At 70.1% G+C, this 24,311-nt stretch overlaps 3 protein-coding genes across 3 annotated transcripts; 2 read left to right on the plus strand and 1 right to left on the minus strand.

The window, feature by feature from the left end:
- Window positions 1-1,362: 1,362 nt before the first annotated feature.
- Window positions 1,363-19,885, plus strand: CELSR2 (cadherin EGF LAG seven-pass G-type receptor 2). Its single transcript, XM_065747555.1, is given in 36 exon segments — window positions 1,363-1,796; window positions 1,798-4,712; window positions 6,072-6,716; window positions 7,608-7,830; window positions 8,077-8,192; window positions 8,334-8,422; window positions 8,839-8,996; window positions 9,103-9,266; window positions 9,570-9,695; window positions 9,774-9,940; window positions 10,449-10,634; window positions 10,717-10,839; window positions 11,041-11,212; window positions 11,355-11,496; window positions 11,686-11,806; window positions 11,883-12,066; window positions 12,145-12,246; window positions 12,561-12,655; window positions 12,758-12,967; window positions 13,168-13,351; window positions 13,454-13,597; window positions 13,753-14,002; window positions 14,215-14,382; window positions 14,839-14,965; window positions 15,546-15,746; window positions 15,968-16,142; window positions 16,225-16,337; window positions 16,776-16,852; window positions 17,026-17,152; window positions 17,301-17,423; window positions 17,515-17,636; window positions 17,723-17,799; window positions 17,896-18,045; window positions 18,138-18,308; window positions 18,375-18,603; window positions 19,273-19,885. Coding segments are annotated over 36 exon segments (8,805 nt in total). The 5' UTR covers window positions 1,363-1,389; the 3' UTR covers window positions 19,295-19,885.
- On the minus strand, window positions 19,518-21,919 carry PSRC1 (proline and serine rich coiled-coil 1). The gene is made up of 7 exons (XM_065747554.1): window positions 21,874-21,919; window positions 21,251-21,306; window positions 21,073-21,130; window positions 20,702-20,960; window positions 20,466-20,613; window positions 20,169-20,369; window positions 19,518-20,089 (listed from the first exon to the last, which is right to left on the minus strand). Exons 2-7 carry the CDS (start codon window positions 21,264-21,266, stop codon window positions 19,959-19,961), a joined length of 813 nt encoding a protein of 270 aa, XP_065603626.1. The 5' UTR covers window positions 21,267-21,306; window positions 21,874-21,919; the 3' UTR covers window positions 19,518-19,958.
- Window positions 21,920-22,091: 172 nt separating this feature from the next.
- PPIL1 (peptidylprolyl isomerase like 1) lies at window positions 22,092-23,628 on the plus strand. The gene is made up of 4 exons (XM_065747435.1): window positions 22,092-22,164; window positions 22,683-22,837; window positions 23,262-23,330; window positions 23,408-23,628. The coding sequence occupies exons 1-4, from the start codon at window positions 22,109-22,111 to the stop codon at window positions 23,626-23,628; spliced, it is 501 nt and encodes a 166-aa protein (XP_065603507.1). The 5' UTR covers window positions 22,092-22,108.
- The last annotated feature ends 683 nt before the right edge of the window (window positions 23,629-24,311 follow it).

Raw genomic sequence — 24,311 nt, forward strand, 5'->3', positions numbered from 1 at the left:
CTGCCGGTCCCCACGCGGCCCCACGGCACCCACGGGGCAGAGGACTGACAGTAATGGGGCTCCAGCCCCCCCCGCCTTCCCTCCCCCCCGCAGCCCGAGCGGGGTCACCGCATGGCAGGGGCGGAAACCTTCCCCTCCTTCGACCCAATAAAGCAAAGAGAGCTGCTGAGCCACGCGTGGGGCTGTGGGGGCCTGGGGGGGGGGCGTCGTTGCTGTGGAGGTGGGGGCTTTTGCGGCTGTGTCTGCCCCTCTGGTGGCAGCAGCTGGGGCGCGGGGGCCACCGTTGGCCCCACACAATGGCGCAGACAAAGGCCGATCCCATTTGTAATTCAACGAGGGGCCGGGGCCCCCCTGGCCCAGCTGCCGCCGGGACCCCCGCGGAGGTGGGCAGAGATTGAAGGGGGGGGGCGGTGTCAGCCACTGGGGACGACTGCGTGTCGCGCGTGGGAAACTCGGGGCTGCACCCACGGGAAAGGTGTGTGGGGGAGGGGGGGGGGGGGGGGGGAAGCGGATCGGCGCCGGCCCCCCCCAGCCCCGCAGCACCCCGCCCGGCCGGTTCTGCCCGCCCCGTCCCGGCAGCGCCTTTGAAGGGCACCGGAGCCCCCGGGCAGGGCGGGGCGCGCCGCTGAATCACCGGGCGTGGGGTGGGGGTCCTCGGGCGGCTCCGCTGTCCCCGCCCGACCCGTTCCGTGCACCGGGGAACGGCTCCGCGCTGCTCCCGGGGTCCCCCGGCCCCCCTCCCCCCCCCCCCCAAATCCCAGTGCTCCCGCTCTGCCCCGCTGCTCCCCAGCGCTCAGTGCCCGCTGCGCTCTCCCAGTTTGTCCCAGTTCCCGCAAGTCCCTTTCCACTCCGGTCCCAGCTCTGGGGGGGTCTTAAAGTTGGGTGCGTGTGAGTGCACGCGTGCAACGCGCGCGGGACGTGTGCGTACATGCACCCCTGCCGCGTGCGTGGGTGCGCGTCCGTGTGTGCGCACGTACATGTAACCCGGGCGAACACGTATGTACGTCTGTGCGGGCACACGCGTGTCAGCGTGCGCGTGGCGGTGAGTGCGCGCGTGAGCCCGCGTGTCGGTGCCCACTCAGGGGTACACACGCGCGTGTCTGTGTGTGTTCACGGGCGAGCGGGTGCGCGCACCCCTCACGCGCGTGGGCGGGGGTACTGTGCACGCGGATCGCGCCTCGTGCATACGCGTGCCCGCGGGTGGGGCAGGTGCCGGAGGGCGGGGCGGTGCCGGTGGGGCGGGTTGGGGGGGTGGGGGGGGGTCGGAGGGGGAGCGGCGGCGCCTTTAAGCGCAGCGCAGCCCCGCACGGTGTCGGCCCCGCCCCGGCGGGCGCGCGCGGGCGGCGGCGCGGGGCTGAGCGGTACCGGCGGCAGCGGCCGCACCGCGCCATGGGCGCTCCGCCCGCCCGCGGGGCCGCGCTGCTGCTGCGGGCACTGCTGGCACTGCTGCTGCTGGCTGCCCCGGGACGGCCCCGCCGCACCGACACCGGCACCGGCACCGGCACCGGCACCGGCACCTGCCCGCCCGCCGCTCCGCCGTCGCACCGCGGCACCGGGGACAGCGGCGGAGCGGGGCCTGCGGCGGGCGGCACCGGGAGCGAGGGGGGATCCCGCGGCACCGGGAGCGGCGGCACCGGCACCTGCAGCGGGGCACGAGGCCACGGATTGACCGGGAGCACCGCGCGTGACGCACACAGCGTGGGGACAAACGGCACCGGGAGCACAATGAGCGCCGGCGGAACCCGACGACGCGGAGGCGCCGCGAGCACCGCGGACGGCGGCACCGGGGAGGGGCGGCCGCGGGGGCACCGGGAGCGCCGAGAACGCGGCACGCGCTGCCCGCTCCGGGGGCTCCCGGTTCCCCGCTGGCACCGCGAGCACCGCCCGCAGCGCTCCGGGCGCTCCGCTCCCCCTCCGCCTCCGCCGCAGCCCCAACGCGGCGCCGCAGTTCCAGCCCCCCAGCTACCAGGCGGCGGTGCCGGAGAACCGCCCGGCGGGGACGGCGGTGACACGGGTGACGGCGACCGACCCCGACGCGGGCGAGGCGGGCAGGCTGCGCTACGCCATGGCCGCGCTGTTCGACAGCCGCTCGGACGCGCTCTTCTCCATCGACCCCGAGAGCGGCGCCGTCACCACGGCCGCTCCGCTGGACCGCGAGAGTAAGAGCACCCACGTGTTCCGCGTGACGGCCGTGGACCGCGGCACGCCGCGCCGCAGCGCCATGGCCACGCTGACGGTGACGGTGAGCGACGCCAACGACCACGAGCCGACCTTCGAGCAGCACGAGTACCGCGAGAGCGTGCGGGAGAACCTGGAGGTGGGCTACGAGGTGCTCACGGTGCGCGCCACCGACGGCGACGCCGGCCCCAACGCCAACGTGCAGTACCGGCTGCTCAACGCCGGCGGCGCCAACGAGGTCTTCGAGATCGACCCGCGCTCCGGCGTCATCCGCACCCGCGGCCCCGTGGACCGCGAGGCCGTGGAGGCGTTCGAGCTGTGGGTGGAGGCCGCGGACCAGGGCCAGGAGCCGGGGCCCCGCAGCTCCACGGCCACGGTGCACATCGCCGTGGAGGATGACAACGACAACGCGCCGCAGTTCAGCGAGAAGCGCTACGTGGCGCAGGTCCCCGAGGACGCGCTGCCCAACACGGCCGTGCTGCGGGTGACGGCCACCGACCGCGACAAGGGCAGCAACGCGCTGCTGCACTACAGCATCGTCAGCGGGAACACGCGCGGCCACTTCTACATCGACGCGCAGACGGGCGCGCTGGACGTGGTCAGCGCGCTGGACTACGAGGTCAGCAAGGAGTTCACGCTGCGCATCCGCGCGCAGGACGGCGGGCGGCCGCCGCTGTCCAACACCAGCGGCCTGGTCACCGTGCAGGTGTTGGATGTCAACGACAACGCGCCCATCTTCGTCAGCACGCCCTTCCAGGCCACCGTGCTGGAGAACGTGCCCGTGGGGTACTCTGTGATCCACGTGCAAGCCATCGATGCCGACTCGGGGGACAACGCCCGGCTGGCTTACACCCTCCTGGACACCGGCGCCGGCTTCCCCTTCGCCATCAACAACAGCACCGGGTGGATCGTGGTGGCCTCCGAGCTGGACCGGGAAGCGGTGGACTTCTACAGCTTCGGGGTGGAGGCGCAGGACCAGGGCAGCCCCCCCATGGCGTCGTCGGCCAGCGTCAGCGTCACCGTCCTGGACGTGAACGATAACAGCCCCGAGTTCACGCAGCGCGAGTACAGCGCCCGCCTCAACGAGGACGCGGCCGTGGGCAGCAGCGTGCTGACCGTCTCCGCCGTCGACCGCGACGCCAACAGCGTCATCACCTACCAGATCTCCAGCGGCAACACCCGCAACCGCTTCTCCATCACCAGCCAGAGCGGCGGGGGGCTGCTGTCGCTCGCCCTGCCGCTGGACTACAAGCTGGAGCGGCACTACCTGCTCACCGTCGCCGCCTCCGATGGCACGCGCCAGGACACGGCGCAGGTGGTGGTCAATGTCACCGACGCCAACACGCACCGACCCGTCTTCCAGAGCTCCCACTACACCGTCAACGTCAACGAGGACCGCCCGGTGGGCACCACGGTGGTGGTCATCAGCGCCACGGATGAGGACACGGGGGAGAACGCCCGCATCACGTACCTGATGGAGGACAGCATCCCGCAGTTCCGCATCGCGCCCGACACGGGGGCCGTCACCACGCAGATGGAGCTGGACTACGAGGACCAGGTGTCCTACACGTTGGCCATCACGGCACGGGACAACGGCATCCCGCAGAAGTCCGACACCACCTACCTGGAGATCCTGGTGAGCGACGTCAACGACAACGCGCCCCAGTTCCTCCGCGACTCCTACCAGGGCTCCGTCTACGAGGACGTCCCCGCCTTCACCAGCGTCCTCCAGGTCTCGGCCACCGACCGCGACTCGGGGCTCAACGGAAGGGTCTTCTACACCTTCCAGGGCGGTGACGATGGTGATGGCGACTTCATCATTGAGTCCACCTCGGGCATCGTGCGCACCTTGCGCCGCCTGGACCGGGAGAACGTGCCGCTCTATGCCCTGCGGGCGTACGCCGTCGACAAGGGCGTGCCGGCCAGGAGGACGCCGGTGGAGATCCAGGTGACGGTGCTGGATGTCAACGACAACCCTCCAGTGTTTGAGCGCGATGAGTTCGACATCTTCGTGGAGGAGAACAGCCCCATCGGGCTGGTGGTGGCCCGCGTCACCGCCACCGACCCCGACGAGGGCCCCAACGCGCAGATCATGTACCAGATCGTGGAGGGCAACATCCCCGAGGTCTTCCAGTTGGACATCTTCTCCGGGGAGCTCACCGCCTTGGCCGACCTGGACTACGAGGCCAAAGCGGAGTACGTCATGGTGGTGCAGGCCACCTCGGCCCCGCTGGTGAGCCGTGCCACCGTCCACGTGCGCCTGCGCGACGCCAACGACAACAGCCCCCAGCTGAGGAACTTCGAGATCGTCTTCAACAATTACATCACCAACCGCTCGGGCAGTTTCCCCGGTGGTGTCATCGGGCGCATCCCCGCGCGCGACCCCGACGTGTCCGACAGCCTCACCTACGCCTTCGAGCAAGGCAACGAGCTCAACCTGGTGCTGCTGGACCCCCACACCGGGGACCTGCGCCTCAGCCCAGCGCTGGACAACAACCGCCCGCTGGAGGCGGTCATGAGGGTCTCGGTGTCGGGTAAGGACCCCCCCCATGGGGTGCTCTTGGGGTGTCCCATCCGGATCTGAGGGTGTCTTGTGGGGAGGCTCAGACTTTAGGGTGGAATTGGTGGGTGATGGCAGGGAGGGAAACTGAGTCACGGTGCCTCATGGGGCTGGGACCCTCCTGCCTGCCCGACACCACGTGGGAGCGTCTGGGGGCAGCACATCCCCGCTGGACCTCTGCCTGCCACGGGGGGGACGGCAGGAATGGGAACCCTGCTGAGGCCGAGGGGTGTTGGGGGTCCAGGCTGCCCCACTGGGGGAAGCTGAGGCACAAAGGAGTTGGCTGGGGGCCGTCAGTGCTCAGCCCTGAGTTCTGTGGGGGCAGAGAATAGGGGTGGGGGTGCTTGGTTCCCCCTCCTCAAATCCTGCCTCCCTTTCCTGTTTCTTCCCTGCCTCAGTTTTCCCATTAGCCCCACGCTGAAGGCATGTGGGAGAACTTTCTCACCCCATTTCTAGAGGGGGAAGCTTGAGTGTGGAATTTCCCCCTCCAAGCCCTCCCCCCAGCCCCCATAGCACACTGCCTGCAGCTGCAGTGTCCCCATTCCCCATCCCTGTGTACCTACCCCCCCCACACTGCCATTCCTGCTCCATCCACACAAAGGGGGTGTGCTGGGAGCCCCCCCATGCTCCCCTACGCAGGAGCCAAGGAACAAAGGCCCCGGGCATAGCTGGGCCCCCGCTGCCACCGCCATGGCAACGCCCTCCCCCCAGCCCCTGGCCACCACCGCCGGCCGTCACCCACCCCATCCCCCGAGCCGCCTCCCCCTGCCTGCTGTCCCTCTGTCCATCTGTCCTCCAACCACTCTTTTCCCATCCTCCGTCTGTCTGTCTGTCCCTCTGCCACGCGGCGAGGAGGAGGGAGAGGATGTGGAGGAGGAATTGTGGGCGCTGACCCCATAACGGGACCAGCTGGGTTGGTACTGCGTGGCCACCAGGAGCTGCCGTGGTGGCCGTGGGTTGAGTGGTCACCCCACAGCCCTCTCTGTTGGGTGCCACTGAGGTGACCATGGTGAGTTGGCCACAGCCATTGGAAGCCATCATGGTGACCGTGGCAGGTTGGGTTCTCACCCCATGGCCGTCATCATCAGGTGGCAACGTGGTGACCGTGACAAGACGAGTGTCACCCCATGGCCACCATCAGGTGCCACCATCGTGACCATGATGAGTTGGGTGCTCAATCCATGGCCACCATCATCAGGTGCCACCGTGGTGACCGTGACAAGTTGGGTCCCCACCCCATGGCCACCATCAGGTGCCACCGTGGTGCTGCTCAATCCACGGCCACGGCCATCAGGAGCCACCGCGGTGACCCCCACCATCCTCCTGCCCACAGACGGAGTCCACAGTGCCACGGCGCAGTGCACGCTGCGCGTGACGGTGATCACGGACGAGATGCTGAGCAACAGCATCACGCTGCGCCTGGCCGACATGTCCCAGGAGCGCTTCCTCTCTCCGCTGCTCAGCCTCTTCCTGGACGGGGTGGCGGCGGTGCTGGCTGCCCCGCGGCACCGCGTTGTCCTCTTCAACATCCAGACGGACACGGACGTGGCGGCCGCGCGCATCCTCAACGTCAGCCTGTCGGTGCGGCTGCCGGGCTCGGCGCGCGGCGCCCGCTTCTTCTCCTCGGAGGAGCTCCAGGAGCGGCTGTACCTGAACCGCTCGCTGCTGGCCGCCATCTCCGCGCAGCGCGTGCTGCCCTTCGACGACAACATCTGCCTGCGCGAGCCCTGCGAGAACTACATGCGCTGCGTCTCCGTCCTCAAGTTCGACAGCTCGGCGCCCTTCCTCGCCTCCGACACCGTCCTGTTCCGGCCCATCCACCCCGTGACCGGGCTGCGCTGCCGCTGCCCGCCCGGCTTCACCGGCGACTACTGCGAGACCGAGGTGGACCTCTGCTTCTCCAGCCCCTGCGGCGGCAACGGGCGCTGCCGGAGCCGCGAGGGCGGCTACACCTGCGAGTGCCACGAGGACTTCGCTGGTGAGAGCCCTCCGCCGCCGTCCTCCTTCCGTCCCCCCATCATCTGTGCCCCCAGAATCCACCCACCCACCCAAGATGCACCATCCGTTCTTCAGGCGCTCCTCGTTCCGTCGTTCATCCCCACCCGTCCGCCCTCATCCCTCCCATCCACACAGCACCCCCCCCTCGTCCCCCGTCCTCCATCCCATTACCCCTTCCTTCCCTCCAGGCCCCCACCCCTCCTCCATCCCTTCCTCCCTTTCCCCTTCAGCCCTTCCTCATTCCCTCTCCTTCGCCCCCATTAGTTCTCTGTTGTCCATCCCCCATCCATCCTTTATCCCTCCGTTCCCCTATGTCTCCCACCCCCTTATCTCCCCCATTTTCTGCCCCCCCCCGCCTGCCCCCACCCCTCCATCCTGCCCCCAGACCTCACCCTATTCCCCCCCAGGCTCCCCATCCCTCAGGGTCCCTCTGTGCCCCTCATCGTCCCCTCCTTGCCCCCACTGTCCCCTCTGTCCCCTCCGCTGTGGTCCTCACAGAACATCACTGGGGAGGGGCACCGCTGGGACACTGAGGGGACACCAAAGGACACCTGGGGGACACACAGGGAACCCTTTGGGGCATGCAGGGGACACCCTGCCACTGCTGCCTGCTCCCCTCTGTGGCTCTGGGAGGGGGGGGAGTACACTGTGGTCACACTGGGAGTGATGGCACTGGGGACACCCCCAGGGTGGGGGGGACCAGCTGGCTGGGAGAGGGGGGGGGGTGGCTTCGTCTCGGTTGCCATGGTGATGGGAGGTGGTTGCCATGGCGATGGAGCTGGGGATGAGCAGGGTTTGGAGATGCTCGGGGGGGGGGGGGAGGGGGGACACCCCGGTGCCGGGGGTCAGTAGCAGGGTGCCCCCCCCGCAGGTGAGCACTGTGAGCTGAGCACCCGCCGTGGCCGCTGCGCACCGGGGGTCTGCCGCAACGGGGGCACCTGCGTCAACCTGCTGGTGGGGGGGTTCCGCTGCGAGTGCCCCCCCGGGCACTACGAGAAACCCTTCTGCACCATGAGCACCCGCAGCTTCCCCCCGCGCTCCTTCGTCACCTTCCGGGGCCTTCGGCAGCGCTTCCACTTCACCCTCACCCTGACGTGAGCCCCGGGGGGGGCACGGGATGGGGGCACCCACGAGGGGGGGGAGGGGGGGGGGCGGTGGTGAGCATCAATAGGGCCGGGGGTGCCCTATTGACCTGGGGGGTGGTGGATGGGATTGTGGGTCAGTGGGGAGAATGGAGCCGGGGGTGGGGGGTGCCCTGTGCATGTGGGGTGGTGGGGTGGGGGTCGGGGGTGGGTGCAGCATGAGGTGGGGGGGTTCAGCACACCGCCCCGCGTCGCCAGGTTTGCCACCGAGGAGCGGGACGCGCTGCTGCTCTACAACGGCCGCTTCAACGAGAAGCACGACTTCGTGGCGCTGGAGATCGTCCGCGAGCAGATCCAGCTCACCTTCTCCGCGGGTACGGCCGCGCCCCCCGGCACCGCATCCCCTGCCCCACATCCCACGCGTCCCTGCCCTGTGTCACCGCCCAGCACCGCATCCCAGGTGCCCCCCCCCCCCCCGGTGCCCCCCGCCCTGACGCACCGTGCGGTGCCCGCAGGTGAGACCACCACCACGGTGTCCCCGTTCGTTCCGGGCGGTGTCAGTGATGGGCAGTGGCACCGGGTGCAGCTGCACTACTACAACAAGGTGGGGGCGTGGGGGGGGCACTGGGATGGGGACACGGAGCTGGGGGGGACAGTGGTTTGGGGTGGGAGGGAGAGGGTGGAAGGGAGCAGGAAGGGGAGGGAGCGCAGGGATGATGTGGGGGATGAAGAGGAGGATGGGGATGGAGGGAGAGGATGGAGAGGAGAGGGCATATGGGGGGGGATGGAGGGAGAGGATGGAGTGGGGCTGGGGTGGGGATCGGAGGGGGTGAGAAGATGGAGAAGTGGTGTGGAAGGTTGGGGACGGCGGGAGAGGAGCGGGGGTGTGGATATGGGGCTGAGGAAGAGGACGGAGGGAAGAGGAAGGGCTGCAGCCTCACTGGGAGGAGGATGGTGGGGGGGACGAAGGCTGCTGGGGCGGGGGCAGGGCTGTCCCTGGGGCTCACGGCGTGCCCGCAGCCCGTGCTGGGGAAGTCGGGGCTGCCTCAGGGCCCCTCGGAGCAGAAGGTGGCGGTGGTGGCGGTGGACGACTGCGACGTGGGCATGGCCCTGAAGTTCGGCCCCGTGTTGGGCAACTACTCATGTGCAGCACAGGGCACCCAGTCCGGCTCCAAGAAGTGAGGAGGGGGACGGGGGGGGGGGTGCGGGGGGGACAAAACGGGGGCCCTCGCTCGCGCGTGTCCCCTCCCCCCCCGACCCCACCAGGTGCCATCGGTGCCGCAGGTCGCTGGATCTGACGGGGCCGCTGCTGCTGGGCGGTGTGCCCACCCTGCCCGAGAGCTTCCCCATCCGCAGCCGCCACTTCGTGGGCTGCATGCGGCACCTGCGCGTGGATGAGCGCCCCGTGGACATGGCCGCCTTCATCGCCAACAACGGCACCGTGCCAGGTGGGGGGGGGGAGGGGGCCGGGGGCTCCTCGGGGTCCCGGGTGTGGGGCTGGGGGTCACTGTGTCCCTCTGGTGTGGGTGTGTTTATGGGGGAGGGGGTTGCGATGTCCATTTGGTATAGGGATGTGGGGCTGGGGGTTACTGGGGGTCTCTGTGCCCTTTGGGTTTAGAGATATTGGGTTGGGGGTCCCTGTGTTTTCCTGGGGTGGGGACATGGCACTGGGGGTCCGTGAGGCCCTGCCCAGTGTCAGGATGGGGGACGGTGCCATTCCGGGGGTCACCTGTGCCCCCCCCTCCCTGCAGGCTGCCCCGCCAAGAAGACGGTGTGTGACAGCGGCACGTGCCACAACGGGGGCACCTGCGTGCACGAGTGGGACGGATTCAGCTGCCGCTGCCCACTGGGCTTCGGGGGCAAGACGTGCCAGGAAGGTACGGGGGGGGGGGGGGGTGGGATGGGGAGGGTTTTGGGGCACCGGGTGGGGGTCTGCCTCACTCCGTGCCCCGCAGAGATGGCGAATCCGCAGCGGTTCCTGGGCAGCAGCGTGGTGGTGTGGAGCGGGCTGGCGCTGCCGCTGCCGCTGCCCTGGCACCTGGGGCTGATGTTCCGCACGCGCCGACCCCACGGGGTGCTGCTGCACGCCTCCGCCGGGCCCCTGGCCACGCTCACCCTGCAGGTGGGGTGGGGGGTGGGTGGGGGGTATTGGGGTGTGGGGTTGATGCACCGTGGGGGGATGCCCTGGGGTCCGTTGGTATGGGGGGAAATGCCCATGGGGTGCTACGGGTGTGGAGGTTACGGGAGCGGGGGTATTGCCCTATGGGATGGTGCTTGGGGGGCTGTGGGTGGGGGGGTGACGGGGGTGTTGCCCTGCAGGGATTGCTCTGGGGGGGTTGTTGACCCGGGGGTGGGGGGGGCTGTTGTGGGGGAGAAGTTATTTTATTGTCCTGGTGAGGGATGGATGTGGGGACAGTAGTTCTGGGGGGCGTGCCGGGGGGGGTACTGCCCTGGGGGGGGTATTGCGGTGTGGGCAGAGCAGGGGGTGGTGGTGTCCTGGGGCCTATGGGATACTGATGGGGGACTGGGGGGGGAGGGGGGCTGCAGCGGGGGGGGGTGGTTACCCCACGGGGAGGCGTTGCCGTTCCGGGGCTCTTTGACACGGGCGCGGCGATACCTGTGCCCCACAGCTGAGCGAGGGGCAGGCGGAGGCGGGCGTGTGGCAGGGGGGGTCCCGCCTGGCCCTGCTGCGCCTGCCCCACGCGCGGGTCAACGACGGCGCCTGGCACCACCTCCAGCTGGAGCTGCGGGGGGACCCCGGCCGTGCCCCCCCCACCACCCTCCTGCTCCTCGCCCTCGACTACGGCCGCCACCAGGTGCTGGGGTGTGGGGGGGGACACGGGGTCGTGGGGGGGGGATCCCCGGTACCCGCAGAGCTCAGTGCCCCTCTGCCTGCAGGCGGTGGCCGACGTGGCTGGGGGGCTGCAGGGGCTGCAGGGGCTGCGGCTGCGGGCGCTGAGTGTCGGGGGGCTGCAGGGGGACGGCGGGCACGTGGAGCACGGCTTCCGCGGCTGCGTGCAGGTATGGGGCCGGGGGGGTGGGGGGGGTATGTGGGACGGGGGTGGGGAACGTGACATGGGATGTGGGCACAGTGCTCTGTGGGGGTGGGCACGGGAACGTGGCGCGGGGGCACGGTGAGGTGTGGGGGCAGGGGGCACAACGCGGGTGCTGGGCACGGTCCTGGTGACACGGGGACGTGCCCGGGGTCGGGCGGTGCCGCAGGGCGTGCGCGTGGGGACGACGGGCAGCGCGGTGACACTGGAGGTGGCAGCAGCCACGCGGGTGAACGTGGAGGGGGGCTGCGCTCTGCCCGACCCCTGCGACTCGGGGCCGTGCCCGCCCCACAGCTACTGCAGCGACGACTGGGACAGCTTCTCCTGCAGCTGCCACCCGGGTGAGCGCCAGCACTGTGTGTCCGGGGCTGCCACCTCCCGGGCACTGTCCCCGTCCCATGGGCGTTGCCGCCTCCGTGGCTTGGCGCTCAAGGCCCTGCCACCACCCCGGGATGGTCCCCAACCTCACCCCCGGTGTCACAGGTTACTTTGGTGACAGCTGCATCAGTGCCTGCGCCCTCGACCCCTGCGAGCACCGGGGCGGCTGCGTGCGCAGAGTGGGTGCCCCCCATGGCTACGCCTGCGAGTGCCCCCAGGGCTACTTCGGGCCGTACTGCGAGCACAGGTGAGGGGGGAGGGGGGCGTGGGGGGGACAGGAGGGGCGCAGCGGATGTGGGGCTCATGGAAAGGGGATCGTGGCCGAGTTGGGGGGCACAGTGGCATTGAGGAGGGCACGGGGCTGTGCAGGATGCGTGTGCCGCGCTGTGTGGTACCCCACGGTGCTGTGCCATGCTGTGCCGCGCTGCCCATGCAGGGTGGACCAGCCGTGCCCTCGGGGCTGGTGGGGGCACCCCACCTGCGGCCCCTGCAGCTGCGACGTCGCCAAAGGCTTCGACCCCGACTGCAACAAGACAACAGGCGAGTGCCGCTGCAAGGTCAGTGCCCCCCACCATCCCCCACAGTGCCCCCACCCGGCACAGCCCCACCGACCCCCCCCCGTGCCCCCTCCAGGAGAACCACTACCGCCCGGCGGGCAGCGATGCCTGCCTGCTGTGTGACTGCTACCCCACCGGGTCCCTGTCACGTCTCTGCGATGCCACCAGTGGGCAGTGCCCCTGCAAACCCGGCGTCATCGGGCGCCACTGCGACCGCTGCGATAACCCCTTCGCCGAGGTGACAGCCAGCGGCTGCGAAGGTGGGTGGTGGCACCACGAGGTCCCCCGGCACCGGCGTGCCCCCCCTCCCTGACGCCCGCACCCTTTGCCTCCCGCAGTGAACTACGACAGCTGTCCCCGTGCCATCGAGGCCAGCATCTGGTGGCCGAGGACGCGCTTCGGGCTGCCCGCTGCCGCCCCGTGCCCCAAGGGCTCCATCGGTGAGGGGGTGTGGGGATGGGGCTGCACGGTGCCCAGGGATCCCATTGGAGATGGGCGAGGGGGCAGAGCTGCACGGTGTCGCCACGTGCTCCATGGGTGCAGAGGGGACGTGGGGACACGGGCTGCCCGTTGCCACCCCACGGCCCCAGGGGTCCATGGGGGACAGAGGGCGGTGCAGGCAGCCCCATCCCCAAGCACTCACAGGAGGGGCGCAGAGCTCCGCGCTGCTATCCCATATCCCAGCACCCCAAGAGCCCTATGGGTGTAGGGCTGCGCGGCGTCCCCAATGTCCCCGCTGTCCCCACCCCCCCAGGCACAGCGGTGCGTCACTGCGACGAGCACAAGGGCTGGCTGCCCCCCAACCTCTTCAACTGCACCTCGCTGGCCTTCGCCGCCCTCAAAGGCTTCGTGAGTGTCCCCAGCTCGCGGGGAGGAGGGGGGGTGCGGGGTTGCATCACGGGGGTGGGGGGGACACACACACGGGTGGGCTGAGGGTGCCGTGCCCCGCAGGCGGAGCGTTTGGTGCGCAACGAGTCGGTGCTGGACACGGCGCAGTCGCAGCGCGTGGCCCTGCAGCTGCACAATGCCACGCGGCACACGGCCGCCTACTTCGGCAGCGACGTGCGCCTGGCGTACCGCCTGGCAGCGAGGCTGCTGCAGCACGAGAGCGCCCAGCACGGCTTCCGCCTGGCGGCCACGCAGGACGTCCACTTCACCGAGGTGTGGGGGCCCGTGGGGTGCTGAAGGGGGGGGGGCGGGGGTGATGGAGTGGGGAGCGCGGTGCCCCGGTGTGCCCTCCGCTGTGGGGTGGTGGAGGAGACGGATGATGGGTGGTGGTGGAGGCGGGTGCCCACGGGAGCTGGGCAGGGTGGGCTCCGTGCCCCATAGCGGGGGCACTCAGCCGCCCTCCCCGTGCCCAGAACCTGCTGCGGGTGGGCAGCGCGCTGCTGGACGCCAGCAACAAGCGGCACTGGGAGCTGATCCAGCAGACGGAGGGCGGCACGGCGTGGCTGCTGAAGCACTTCGAGGACTACGCCAGCGCCCTGGCACAGAACATGAGGCAGACCTACCTGAGCCCCTTCACCATCGTCACCCCCAACATCGGTGAGCGCTGGGGGGGGGGGGGGATGCTGTGGTCGTCCTTGGGGAGCTGTGCGCACGCAGGGGTCTGCGTGTGCCGCCGCTGACGCCCCGGTGCCGCCGCAGTGGTGTCGGTGGTGCGGTTGGATAAGGGCAGCTTCGCGGGTGCGCGGCTGCCGCGCTACGAAGCGCTGCGAGGGGAGAAACCCCCCGACCTGGAGACCACCGTCATCCTGCCCGACAGCGTCTTCCGGCCCCCCGAGGGCAAGCGTGAGTGCTGGGGGGTGGGGCACCGTGCAGCCGTGGGGTGGGAAGGGCTGTGGGGGCGTGGCTGTGGGGCTGGGAGGAGGGCTGGGGGGTAACCACGTGTGGGGCACAGCTGTGGGGCCGACACGGCATCAGGCTCCCAGCCCCTCCCACCCCAGGCCCCGCTGCTGGGCATGGAAAAGCATCGCCGAGCACAGGTGGGCAGCAGCAGCAGGAGGATGAGGAGGAGGAGGAGGAGGAAGATGAAGAGGCCACGGGGGACGAGGAGGAGGACGAGGTGACCTTGGTGACCCGGCACAAGCGGCACCCGGAGCCCAGCGGGGGCCAGGCCATCGCCAGCGTCATCATCTACCGCACGCTGGCGGGGCTCCTGCCCGAGCAGTACGACACCGATAAGCGCAGCCTCAGGTGCCACGGGGGCACGGGGGGGTGTGGGGCACAGGGCTGGGGAGGGGGCCAGGGGGCTGGCGAGCATCGGGGCATAGGGCAGGGGCCGGGACGTGGGGGGCGCACGGGGCGTCCTTGGCGTGCCCACAGGGCAGTGGGGGATATTGGGGTGCCGAGATGAGGGTGCCGGCTGCCTGCAGGGGGTGCAGCCCCCTGACCCGCTGACCCCTCAGGGTGCCCAAGCGTCCCATCATCAACACGCCCGTGGTGAGCATCAGCGTGCACGCAGCGGCGGGGCGGGCGGGGCGGGCGCTGGAGAAACCCATCACGCTGCAGTTCCGACTGCTGGAAACGCAGGAGCGCTCCAAACCCATCTGTGTCTTCTGGAACCACTCACTGCTGTGAGCGGGGCGGCGTGGGCACGGGGCGGGGGCACGGGGCGGGGGTGGGCACGGGGCCGGGGTGGGCACAGGGGGGTGGGCACGGGGGGTGGGCACGGGGCGGGGGCACGGGGGGGTGGGCACAGGGCCGGGGTGGGCACAGGGGGGTGGGCACGGGGGGTGGGCACGGGGCCGGGATGGGCACGGGGGGGTGGGCGCGGGGGGTGGTGGGCACGGGGGGGGGGGGCACGCGGGGGTGGGCACGGGGGGGGGGTGGGCACGGGGGGGGGGTGGGTGGGGGGCACCGTGGGGTGCCACAAGGATGGGGCAGCACAGTGCCATCCAGTGCGGGGTGTCGCAGTTGGGGTGTCCCCAGGTGGGGTGTCGCAGTTGGGGTGTCGCAGGTGGGGTGTCCCAGTTGGGGTGTCCCAGGTGGGGTGTCGCAGGTGGGGTGTCGCAGTTGGGGTGTCCTGGCAGGGCGGGCGGTGCGGGCGGTTGGTCGGCGCGGGGCTGCGAGGTGGTGTTCCGGAACCAGAGCCACGTCAGCTGCCAATGCAACCACATGACGAGCTTCGCTGTGCTCATGGACATCTCCCGGAGAGAGGTGGGGACCGGGGGGTGTGGGGGGGTCGGGGTGTGGGGGCACGGATGGGGTGGCACGTGGTACTGTGGCTAGGGGGGCCGGGGCTTGTGGAAAGGGGAGGGGTTCTGTGAATGGGGCCGAAAGGGGTGGAGCCAAGATGTGGGCGGGGCTTCCACAGCAGTGGGGGGGCCCTCTCCATAGGGGCGTGGCTAAACAAGGAGCGAGGCTCCCCATAGGCTGGCATGCTGGGGGAGTGTCCTTGTGGGCAGGGCAAAGCTGTTGGGGCGGAGCCAGTGGGTGGAGCTGTACACGGAGGCGGAGCCAATCGTGGGTGGGGCTTTGCGTGAGGGCGGGGCCAATGATGGATGGGGCACTGCATGGAGGCGTGGTCAATCAGTGGGTGGAGCTCTAAATGGGGGTGGGGTCAGAGAGGTGGGCGGGGCTTTTTGTACGGGTGTGTCCAAGCGTTCCCCATAGGGTGTGGCACCGTGGGCGGGGCCACGAGCCGACGACCTCGGGTGGGGTGTCCCGAGGGAGGGGGCGTGGCCAAGCATGGGCGTGCCCCCCGGGGGGCGTGGCCTGCTGATTCTGTGCCCGGCAGAACGGGGAGATCCTGCCGCTGGCAGCGCTGACCTACGGCTCGCTGGGCGTGGCGCTGGCGGGGCTGCTGCTGGCCGTGCTGGTGCTGGGGGCTCTGCGGGGGCTGCGCTCCAACCGCCACAGCATCCGGCGGCACGGTGCCTGCGCGCTGCTGCTGGCACAGCTCGTCTTCCTGCTGGGCATCAACCAGGCCGAGCTGCCGGTACGGAGGGGCCGGGGGGTGGGGGGGGGGTCACGGACCTGTACAGGCGTGGAAGGGAAAGGGGAGGGGTGAGAAGTTTGGGCGGGGCCTAGCATGGGTGGGGCTGGTTGAGGGCGGAGCCAATGGGGTGTGGCTGAAAGGGGGGGGGCTATAAGGTGGACGGGGCTCCTGGGGGGTGTGGTCTGGGGTGGGTGCTTCCTGCCTGACCCTCTGCCCCACAGCTGGCCTGCACGGTGGTGGCCATCCTGCTGCAGTTCCTGCACCTGAGCGCCGTGGGGTGGGCGCTGCTGGAGACGCTGCACCTGTACCGGCGCCGCACCGAACCCCGGCACGTCGACCGTGGGCCCATGCGCTTCTACCACGTGCTGGGCTGGGGGCTGCCCGCCTTCATCACCGGTGAGGTCACGCCCCTGTGGACCTTCCCTCCCTTCCCCCCCACCCCACAAGTTGAGGCCCTCGCCCACACGTGGCTGTGCAGGGCTGGCGGTGGGGCTGGACCCTGAGGGCTACGGGAACCCCGACTTCTGCTGGCTCTCCATCCACGACAGCCTGGTGTGGAGCCTGGCGGGGCCCAGCGCCTGCGCCGTGGCGGTGCGGAGGATGGCGACGCGTGGGGATGTGTGGGGCAGAGGGGGCACGTAGGGTGTGGGGGATATATGGAGCATATAGGATATATGGGGGCCTAGGGTACAAATGGAGTAGGTAGGGTATATGGGGCACAGGGAGGGGATGTGTGGTACAGGGGATGTATGGGATATATAGGGTCAATGTGGTGTATAGGGAGCATATGGGCTGAATAGAATGTATAGGGTGTAGAGGGTATTTGGCCTTGGGGGGCATGTGGTGTGTGGGACATAGAGAATGTGGGGGATATATAGGCCATAGCAAATGTGTGGAGTATATGGGATATGAGGCATAGAGATATATGGGGGATCTGTGGGATCTGTAAGGCACGAGGGACTGATGGGGCATGGGGGACGTATGGGGAACAGGCCCCATGGCAGCCCTCCCTCACCCCCTGCCCTATAGGCCGGCGTCTTCTTCCTCGTGCTGGCAGCCAGGGCATCCTGTGCCACCCCCCAGGGCTTCGAGAAGAAGGGCACGAGGTGAGTGAGTGGGGAACAGGGCACCCTTGGGCGCCAGGGATACACAAAGGACGAGGGGCACCCACCGGTGGCAGAGCTGTCCATGCACAGCACGGCCCCACAGGATTGGGCCCATGTGGGGGTCCTGCCCCACAACACCCCGGGGTGCTGACACCTTTCCCCCCCCCCCCCAGTTCTGGGTTGCAGACGGCACTGGTGGTGCTGGTGCTGCCCAGCCTGGCCTGGCTGCTCGCCCTGCTCGCCGTCAACAGCGATGCCATCTTCTTCCATTACCTCTTTGCCATCTCCAACTGCCTCCAGGTACCCCCCCCCACAGCCCCCCACTGCCCCACACTGCCCCGTGGGAGCGACCATTGGACACAAAGAGGGACCCTCACCGGCTTTGAGGTGCCACTGGGGGGCACCCGAATGGGATCCCTCTCCCACCCACGCCCCCCTCCCACCCCAGGGCCCCCTCTTCTTCCTGGTGTGCGTGGTGCTGAGCCGGGAGGTGCGGCACTGCCTGCGCTCCGCCTGCACCCGCGTCCACGGTCCCGACCCCGCGTCGGTCACCAAATCCACGCTGACCACGGTGAGTGACGCGGCTGCGGGGTGGAGAACGCGGCGGTGCGGTGCCACCTGCTGCCAGCACCCCGTGCCCGTGCCCGTCCCCGTGCCCGCAGGCGTACAGCTGTGACACCACCTACGTGGCCGGGCGGCTGTACCAGGCGCCCTGCGGGGACTCCTCGGGATCGCTGCACAGCGCGGCCAAGAGCCAGCACAGCTACATCCCCTTCGTGCTCAGGTGCGGGGAGGGGTGAGCACAGGGTGGGGTGGGGTCGGGGGGGTGGGGGGGGGAGCCGTGTCACCGCTGTCACCGCCGTCGTGCAGGGAGGACGCGGGGCTGAACGGCGGCCGCGTGCCGGCGGAGCAGGGCGGGCTCCTGGATGCCGCGGACGCGCAGCACGGTGAGTGCAGTGAGCGTGTCGGTGCTCAGCTCGCAGCGCGGGGGCACTCGTTGAGTTCCGCCCTCCCCCCCCTCGCCCCCCCCCCCCCGCTCGCAGAGCACGACAGCGACTCCGACAGCGACCTGTCCTTGGAGGAGGACCCCAGCGGCTCCTACGGCTCCACGCACTCCTCGGACAGCGAGGATGAGCCCGGCGGCACCGCCTGGGATGCGCTGCTGCGCCCCGAGCAGCCGCCCACACCCACCGGTAAACCCCCCCACGGGGGTCTGGGGTGGGGGGGGCGAAGGGGGGGGGGCCGCGGGGTGCCCCCCGGCTCAGCGTCCCCATCCCCACCGCAGGTGACAGCGCGGTGGTCCCGGCGCGGCCGTATTGGCCCGGGGAGTTCGTGACGACAGCCAGCGAGAGCGACGGGCACGGGGCCGCGGAGCCGCTGCGCGTGGAGCCGGTGCAGGGGGGGGACGGACCCCCCAGGCTGCCCCCGCTGCTGCCCCTCCCCCACCCGCACAAAGGTACGGGCACCCGCACCCCCGGGCGCGGCGCTCCGCGTCCCTCCGGTGCCACTCTGGTCCCTGTAGGCATCTTGAAGAAGAAGAGCTTGCCGCCCATCACCGAGCGCGGTGCTGCCCCGCGGCCCCCGCCCCCCCCTGCCGCCCCCGCCGCCTCCTCCGGGAGCGACGGCAGCCAACGGGGGGGGGCAGGGCCGCCCCGGCCCCGGCAGAGCCTCCAGGAGCAGCTGAGCGGTGCGGCGCCCATCGCCATGAGCATCAAAGCCGGCACTGTGGACGAGGACTCCTCCGGCTCCGAGTGAGTGCTGGGAGATGGGCGGGGGGCGGGGAGGGGCCCCCATGGGATGCCCACCCCCATGGGATGCCCACCCCCATGGGATGCACACTGCGTGCAGTGGGTGCTAACAGAGGGCTGGGGTGTCCGTTGGGTGTCCGTTGCGTGTAAGAGGTCCCATTGGGCCCCCGCTGGGTGTAAGGACACGGGTTGGGTGCCCACTGGGTTCCCACGGGGTCCTCGCTGATCTCCCATTGGGCCCCTGCTGGGTTCCCACTAGGTGCCCTTTGGGTTGGCGTTGGGTGTTTGTTGGGTTCTCATTGGGTACTCATGGGGTTCCCATGGGGTGCCCTTTGGGTGCGCGGGGGCCCACTGGGACACCCATGGGTGGGGGCTGCTTCCGTCCCCGTGGGCCGCACCAGGGACGCCTCGCACTAACCCTGCTCTTCTCTCCTCCCCCCCCAACCCAGATTTCTGTTTTTTAATTTTCTTCATTAACACGTGAGGGTCTGGAGGGGGGGGGGGGTGCGCACTCCCCTCCCCCCACCCTTTCCATCTCTGTCTGTCTGGGTGGGTGCTGGGTGCTGCGAGCGTGGAGGGCACTTGCACCCCCGCCCCCCCCCGTGATCACGCATCCGTCTGTCTCGTTTTACCCCCCCCCACCCCACCCCTTCGTGCCCACCCCCCTGGCAGGAGCGACGAGACCTCCATCTAACAGGGACCACCACCACCAGGGACAACAGGGCCGGGGGGGGGAGGAGAGGGTGGTACAGGGTGGGGGGCACAGAGCTCCCATTGCACTTTGGACCCTGCAGCCAGCAGGGATTTGCCTGCCCCCCCCCCTCCTGGGGGTATGGGGCAGCTGTGTGGCATGGGGTGACCTGCCTCCCCCCCCCCAGTGCCATGGGGTACCCCAGGAATTGCCCGCTGCACCGCTGCCCCATGGAGGGTTTTATTTAAAAAATACAGGAAAAATAATAAAAAAAAAATATAGGGCCCCCCCGCAGCATGCCAGCCCCCCCAGGAGGGGGACGGGGTAGGGAGGGGGGGGCACACAGCCACCACCCTTGCTCGGCTGTGCTGTGGCACTGGCGGGGGGCATTTGGAGGGTGTGGATGCCATGGTGCCCCCTCTCTGCCCCAGGCTTGGTGTGTCGTCCCCCCCCCAGGCAAGGCTCAGGCGGTGCCATAGGGCTGGGTGCAGGACGTGGGGGGGTGAGGGACCCCTGGGTTTGCAGGGCGGGTGGGCTGGGGGGGTTTCCTACTGCTGGTGTGACCTTTTGTAATTAAAGCAAAACCCAACCTGAGCCTCTGCCTCCTCCCTTGGGGGGGGGGGTGAGAAAGGAGGGGGTCTCACTGTGCCCCCCCCTTCCCCGTGGCTCAGTTTCCCCGTGCAGGCGATGCTGTCACCGCGGGGTGCTGCTGGCTGCCGTCTTGCGGGGGGGGCTGCAGGCGGCTGCTGGGGGGGGCAACTCTGCACCTCGAAACAGCCCCCACCCCGAGGGCTGCACCTGGGGGGAGAGCGGGTGTGGGGAAACTGAGGCACGGGGCGGTCCCATGCTGTCAGGAGGGGACGGTCCCCATCCCTACCTCTGGGTGCAGCCGGGCTGCTCCGGGGGGGTCCCCTCCCACGTGGTGCAGTCCCCAATGTTCCAGCCCGCCCGGGGGGCTTGGGGATGGCACTAGGCGGGGGGGGGCGGCTGCTGGGGACAGGGGTGGCAGCGGTGGCGGCCCTGGCACGGGGTGCACGGGTCGGGGGGGTGGCAGTGCTGCTCCTCGGCTTTGTCTGTGCTGGGAGTGATGGTGGGGGTTGGGGTGGGGGGGGCACAGCCCTTGTACCCGTTCCCAATGGTGTCCCCAGGGCCGCCCCCATCCCCGCCCCGTTACCTGCTGCCCCTGCACGGAGGGGCTCGGACCTGCCCCGTGCCACAGCCCCACGGGGTGGGCACGGCCGGGGGGGACCACCCTGGCCGGGGGTCCCCCTGCTGCTGGGAGCTCCCCTGGGTGCCACCGAGGGGCGACTGCGGGGGGACTCCTGGAAGAGCGGGGTGTGGGGTGGGCACAGGGATGCAGACTGCACCCCACACCACAGCCGTGCCCCCTCCCCCCCCAGTGCCACCCACCTTGGGGACACCAGCAGCGGGCACGGTGGGCAGCAGCGCCCGCACGGGGCTGTCCTTCACCACGAAGGTCTCACGGCGGGGGCTGCGGGGGCTGCCCCCCCCCGGGCCGGAGGGCAGTGGGGACAGATGGCATTGCTGCAGCTGTGCTGCCAGGCGCGTGGCCTCACGCACCATCTCCTCCAGCCCGGCCCCGCTCAGGGGGCTCCAGCGCCCGCCCGCACCCCCTGGGGGCTCTTCATCATCGTCATCATCCTCACGGCTGGGGGTGAAGGGCGGCAGGTGACGTGTCACCCCGGGACCCCCCGCCGTGGGAGGACACGTGCCCGCGTGCGTGGGCACGCGGTGTTATGTCACACGTGTCCCCGTCTCACCTGTCGGAAGGGGACAGGATGCCGAAGTCGAACTTCTCCTCGGTGATGAATTGGATCTCTGGGGGTGATGGGGGGGGGGTGTGGGGGATACATAGGGGGACACACAGGGGGTTCCCAGCCCCCCCCCCCCGTGTATGAGGACACGGAGGGGGTCCCCGTGTTGGGGCAGCTGCCCTACCTCGCTCCTCCGTCATCGCACCCGGTCAGCGAGCGGCACCGGAGCCCATGGGCGACCTGGGTGCAAGCAGGGGTGACCCCGTGGCCCCCCCACAACGTCCCCCCCACGGGCACAGCTCCCGCTGGGGACAGCTCCGCCAGCACCGGACACAACGGGGCTTTGTGAACGCGGGGACAGCGCGGGGCAGCACGCGGGGGGGGTGAGCCCAAACACCGGGGGAAGGGGGGGCAGCCCTGCACCCCAGGCCACCCCCATCCCAGCGACCACAGACCTACAGCCAGGGGAGTCCAGCCCGAATCTCGTGGGTCCCAAACCCGGGGGGGTCCCCAGCCCCACATCCTCACCCAACCCCATCCCACCCCCAAAAGGGAGATCCCAGCCTCCCCACCCCAGCGGAACCCCAGCCCCACACCGGGGACGGTCCCAGCCCCACACCTGGGGCTCCCCAGCACCAACACCTGGAGGGTCTCCAGCCCCCGACCCCAGCCCCAAAGAAACGTGGTCCCGGCCGCACTCCCGGTGCTCTCAGCATCCCAAACCCTACAGAACCCCGCAGCCCCAAAACGGGGGGGTCCCAGCCCCACGTCCCCCGCCCCGCCCCCGCAGCCCCACGCGGCTCTCACCGCCCCGGTTCCCGCTCGGTGCTCCGGGGGGTTGGGGTGGGGGTGGGGGTGGGGGTGGGGGAGGGGCGCTCCGTCCGCTCCGGTTCTCCCCCCTCCGCTGCAATGGCTCCGCGCTCTCCCGCCCGCCGCGCCGATTGGCCCCGCCCCCGAACCGTGCTCGACGCTCATTGGCCGCTGGCGGGGAGGGGGCGTGTCACCGGAATAGCGGACGGGCCGCTTCCGGCGGGGCAGCAGCATGGCCGCCGTGCCGCCCGACTCGTGGCAGCCGCCCACCGTCTCCATGGAGACCACGTAAGGGGCGGGATCCCCACGGGTCTCCGCGCTCGGTACCGGACCCCCCCCCGCCCCGGTTTTGGGATGCTCCTGAATCCCTCGCTCCGCTCCCGGGACCCCTTTTCCCCCTCTCTCCCCCCCACGTGGGACGTCCCGCATCCTCCCGGTACCGGTACCGGTACCACCGCCCCCAGCCGTTCGTGCTCCCTGCTCCTCGTACCGGAACCCCCTTTTCCCCGCCCTACCCCCCCCCCCGCACACACCGGGACACCGCGGGTCCCCCCCCCCCGTACCGCCATGCCCCTGGGAACCCACTCCGGTACCGGAGCCCCCCCCTCAGTTCCCGTCTCTGGGACCACCCCCCGGTTCCCAGTACCGGAATCAACCCCTTCACCCTGCTTCCCCACCCCATTACCGGGCTTCCCTCTCTGATTCCGGGCCCCATATCCCCCCCGGTGCCCCCATCCCGGTTGTGCCCCCCCCCTCCCGTCTCCTCCCCCCCCGGTGCGGCGGTGACGCCGTGGGTGTGGGTGCAGGATGGGCACGCTGGTGCTGGAGCTGTACTGGCGCCACGCTCCGCGCACCTGCAAGAACTTTGCCGAGCTGAGCCGCCGCGGGTACTACAACGGCACCCGCTTCCACCGCATCATACGGGACTTCATGGTGCAGGGCGGCGACCCCACCGGCACCGGTGAGTGCGGCGACCCCACAGCCCCTCCTGGGACATCGGGGTCTTCCCTGTCCTGTCGTGGGGACGCTGAGATCCACGGCGCCGTAGTGGGAACGCTGGGAGCACCGGTCCCGCAGTGGGGACGCAGTGACCCCCAGCCTTGTGATGGGAACGTCGTGGCCTCGTGATGGGGACGCTGGGACCCCTGCCCTGTAAGGGGGTGCCCTCATCCATGTCATGGGGTCGTCGGGACCCCCAGCTCCACAGTGGGGACCCTCAGCCCCCTAATAGAGACACTGGACCCTCCAGTTCCATGATGGGGACACGGGGGCTCTCAGCCCCTGGTAGGGACGCTGGGACCCCGAGCTCAGTGATGGGGACGCGGCCCTACAGTGGGGACCCCGAGCTGTGGGGTGCAGCCCCCCACTGACCTCCCTGCCCTCAGGCCGCGGCGGCGCCTCCATCTACGGCAAACACTTCGAGGACGAGCTGCACTCGGAGCTGAAGTTCACCGGTGAGCACCCCAAAAACCCCACCTTTCTACCCCAAAACCCTCAAAAGCACCCCTCACCCCGTCCACCCACCCCCCAGGCGCCGGCATCCTGGCCATGGCCAACGCGGGGCCGGACACCAACGGCAGTCAGTTCTTCATCACGCTGGCCCCGGCGCAGTGGTTGGATGGCAAGCACACCATCTTCGGGCGCGTGTGCCAGGGCATCGGCGTGCTGGGCCGCGTGGGCATGGTGGAGACCAACACGCAGGACCGGCCCCTGGACGACGTCAAGGTCCTCAGGGCCGTCCCTGCTGTGTGATCCCGTGGGGCAATAAAAGCGTGCACGGAGCGGGGTGCTGTGGTGTGACGGGGGGCGGAGTGGGTGTGGGGTGACAGCTCGGGGTGGGGAGGTGTCGCCTATAGGGGCGTGGTGGTGTCACCTCTGGGGGCACGGATGTCACCTGTAGGGACATGGAGGTGTTGCCTCTGGGGACACAGATGTCACCTATGGGGGTATGGAGGTGTCACCCATAGGGGCACGGAGGTGCCACCTCTGGGGACTTGAGGATGTCATCTGTGGGGCACGGAGGTGTTCCCTGTGGGCACACGGAGCTGTCACCCATAGGGTACACACGTAGGGACCCACTGATGTCACCTCTGAGGGTGTGGAGGTGTCACCCGTGGCACCGATCTCGTGTGTGGGGACACGATGTCACCCGTGGGCCCAGTACAGTCCCCCAGTGGGGGGCGCCCGGAGCACTGGGCGTGGGGGAACTGGGCATACTGGGGGTGCTGGGGGGCAGGGCTGTGAGCACGGGGGGGCGGTGGGGGTGTCACAGGGAGCAACTGCAGCGCGGTGGCACTGGGAGCACTGGGAGGTACTGGGGATGGAGGGGGGCGGTCCTGGGGTCGCGGGGCGGTCCCGGGCTTGCAGCAGAACGGCCCCGTGAGCACTGGGTGATGGTGGGGGCGGCACTGGGAGCACTGGGCGCTACTGGGGGC

The sequence above is a fragment of the Cyrtonyx montezumae genome, unplaced genomic scaffold (assembly GCF_038088225.1).
Source record: "Cyrtonyx montezumae isolate F1298 unplaced genomic scaffold, pur_monq_1.0 scaffold_45, whole genome shotgun sequence".
Taxonomy (NCBI): Eukaryota; Metazoa; Chordata; class Aves; order Galliformes; family Odontophoridae; genus Cyrtonyx; species Cyrtonyx montezumae.

Excerpts from the sequence above, each read along its gene's own strand:
- PSRC1 (XM_065747554.1), bottom strand. Across the intron at positions 20,961-21,072 it reads ATCCTGTCCCCTTCCGACAG|CCGTGAGGATGATGACGATG; the intron begins GTGAGACGGGGA and ends CTTCACCCCCAG. Across the intron at positions 20,370-20,465 it reads CCTCCGTGCAGGGGCAGCAG|CACAGACAAAGCCGAGGAGC; the intron begins GTAACGGGGCGG and ends CATCACTCCCAG.
- PPIL1 (XM_065747435.1), top strand. The coding sequence starts at position 22,109 with ATGGCCGCCGTGCCGCCCGACTCGTGGCAGCCGCCCACCGTCTCCATG. Across the intron at positions 22,165-22,682 it reads ACCGTCTCCATGGAGACCAC|GATGGGCACGCTGGTGCTGG; the intron begins GTAAGGGGCGGG and ends GTGTGGGTGCAG. Across the intron at positions 23,331-23,407 it reads CTCGGAGCTGAAGTTCACCG|GCGCCGGCATCCTGGCCATG; the intron begins GTGAGCACCCCA and ends CCCACCCCCCAG.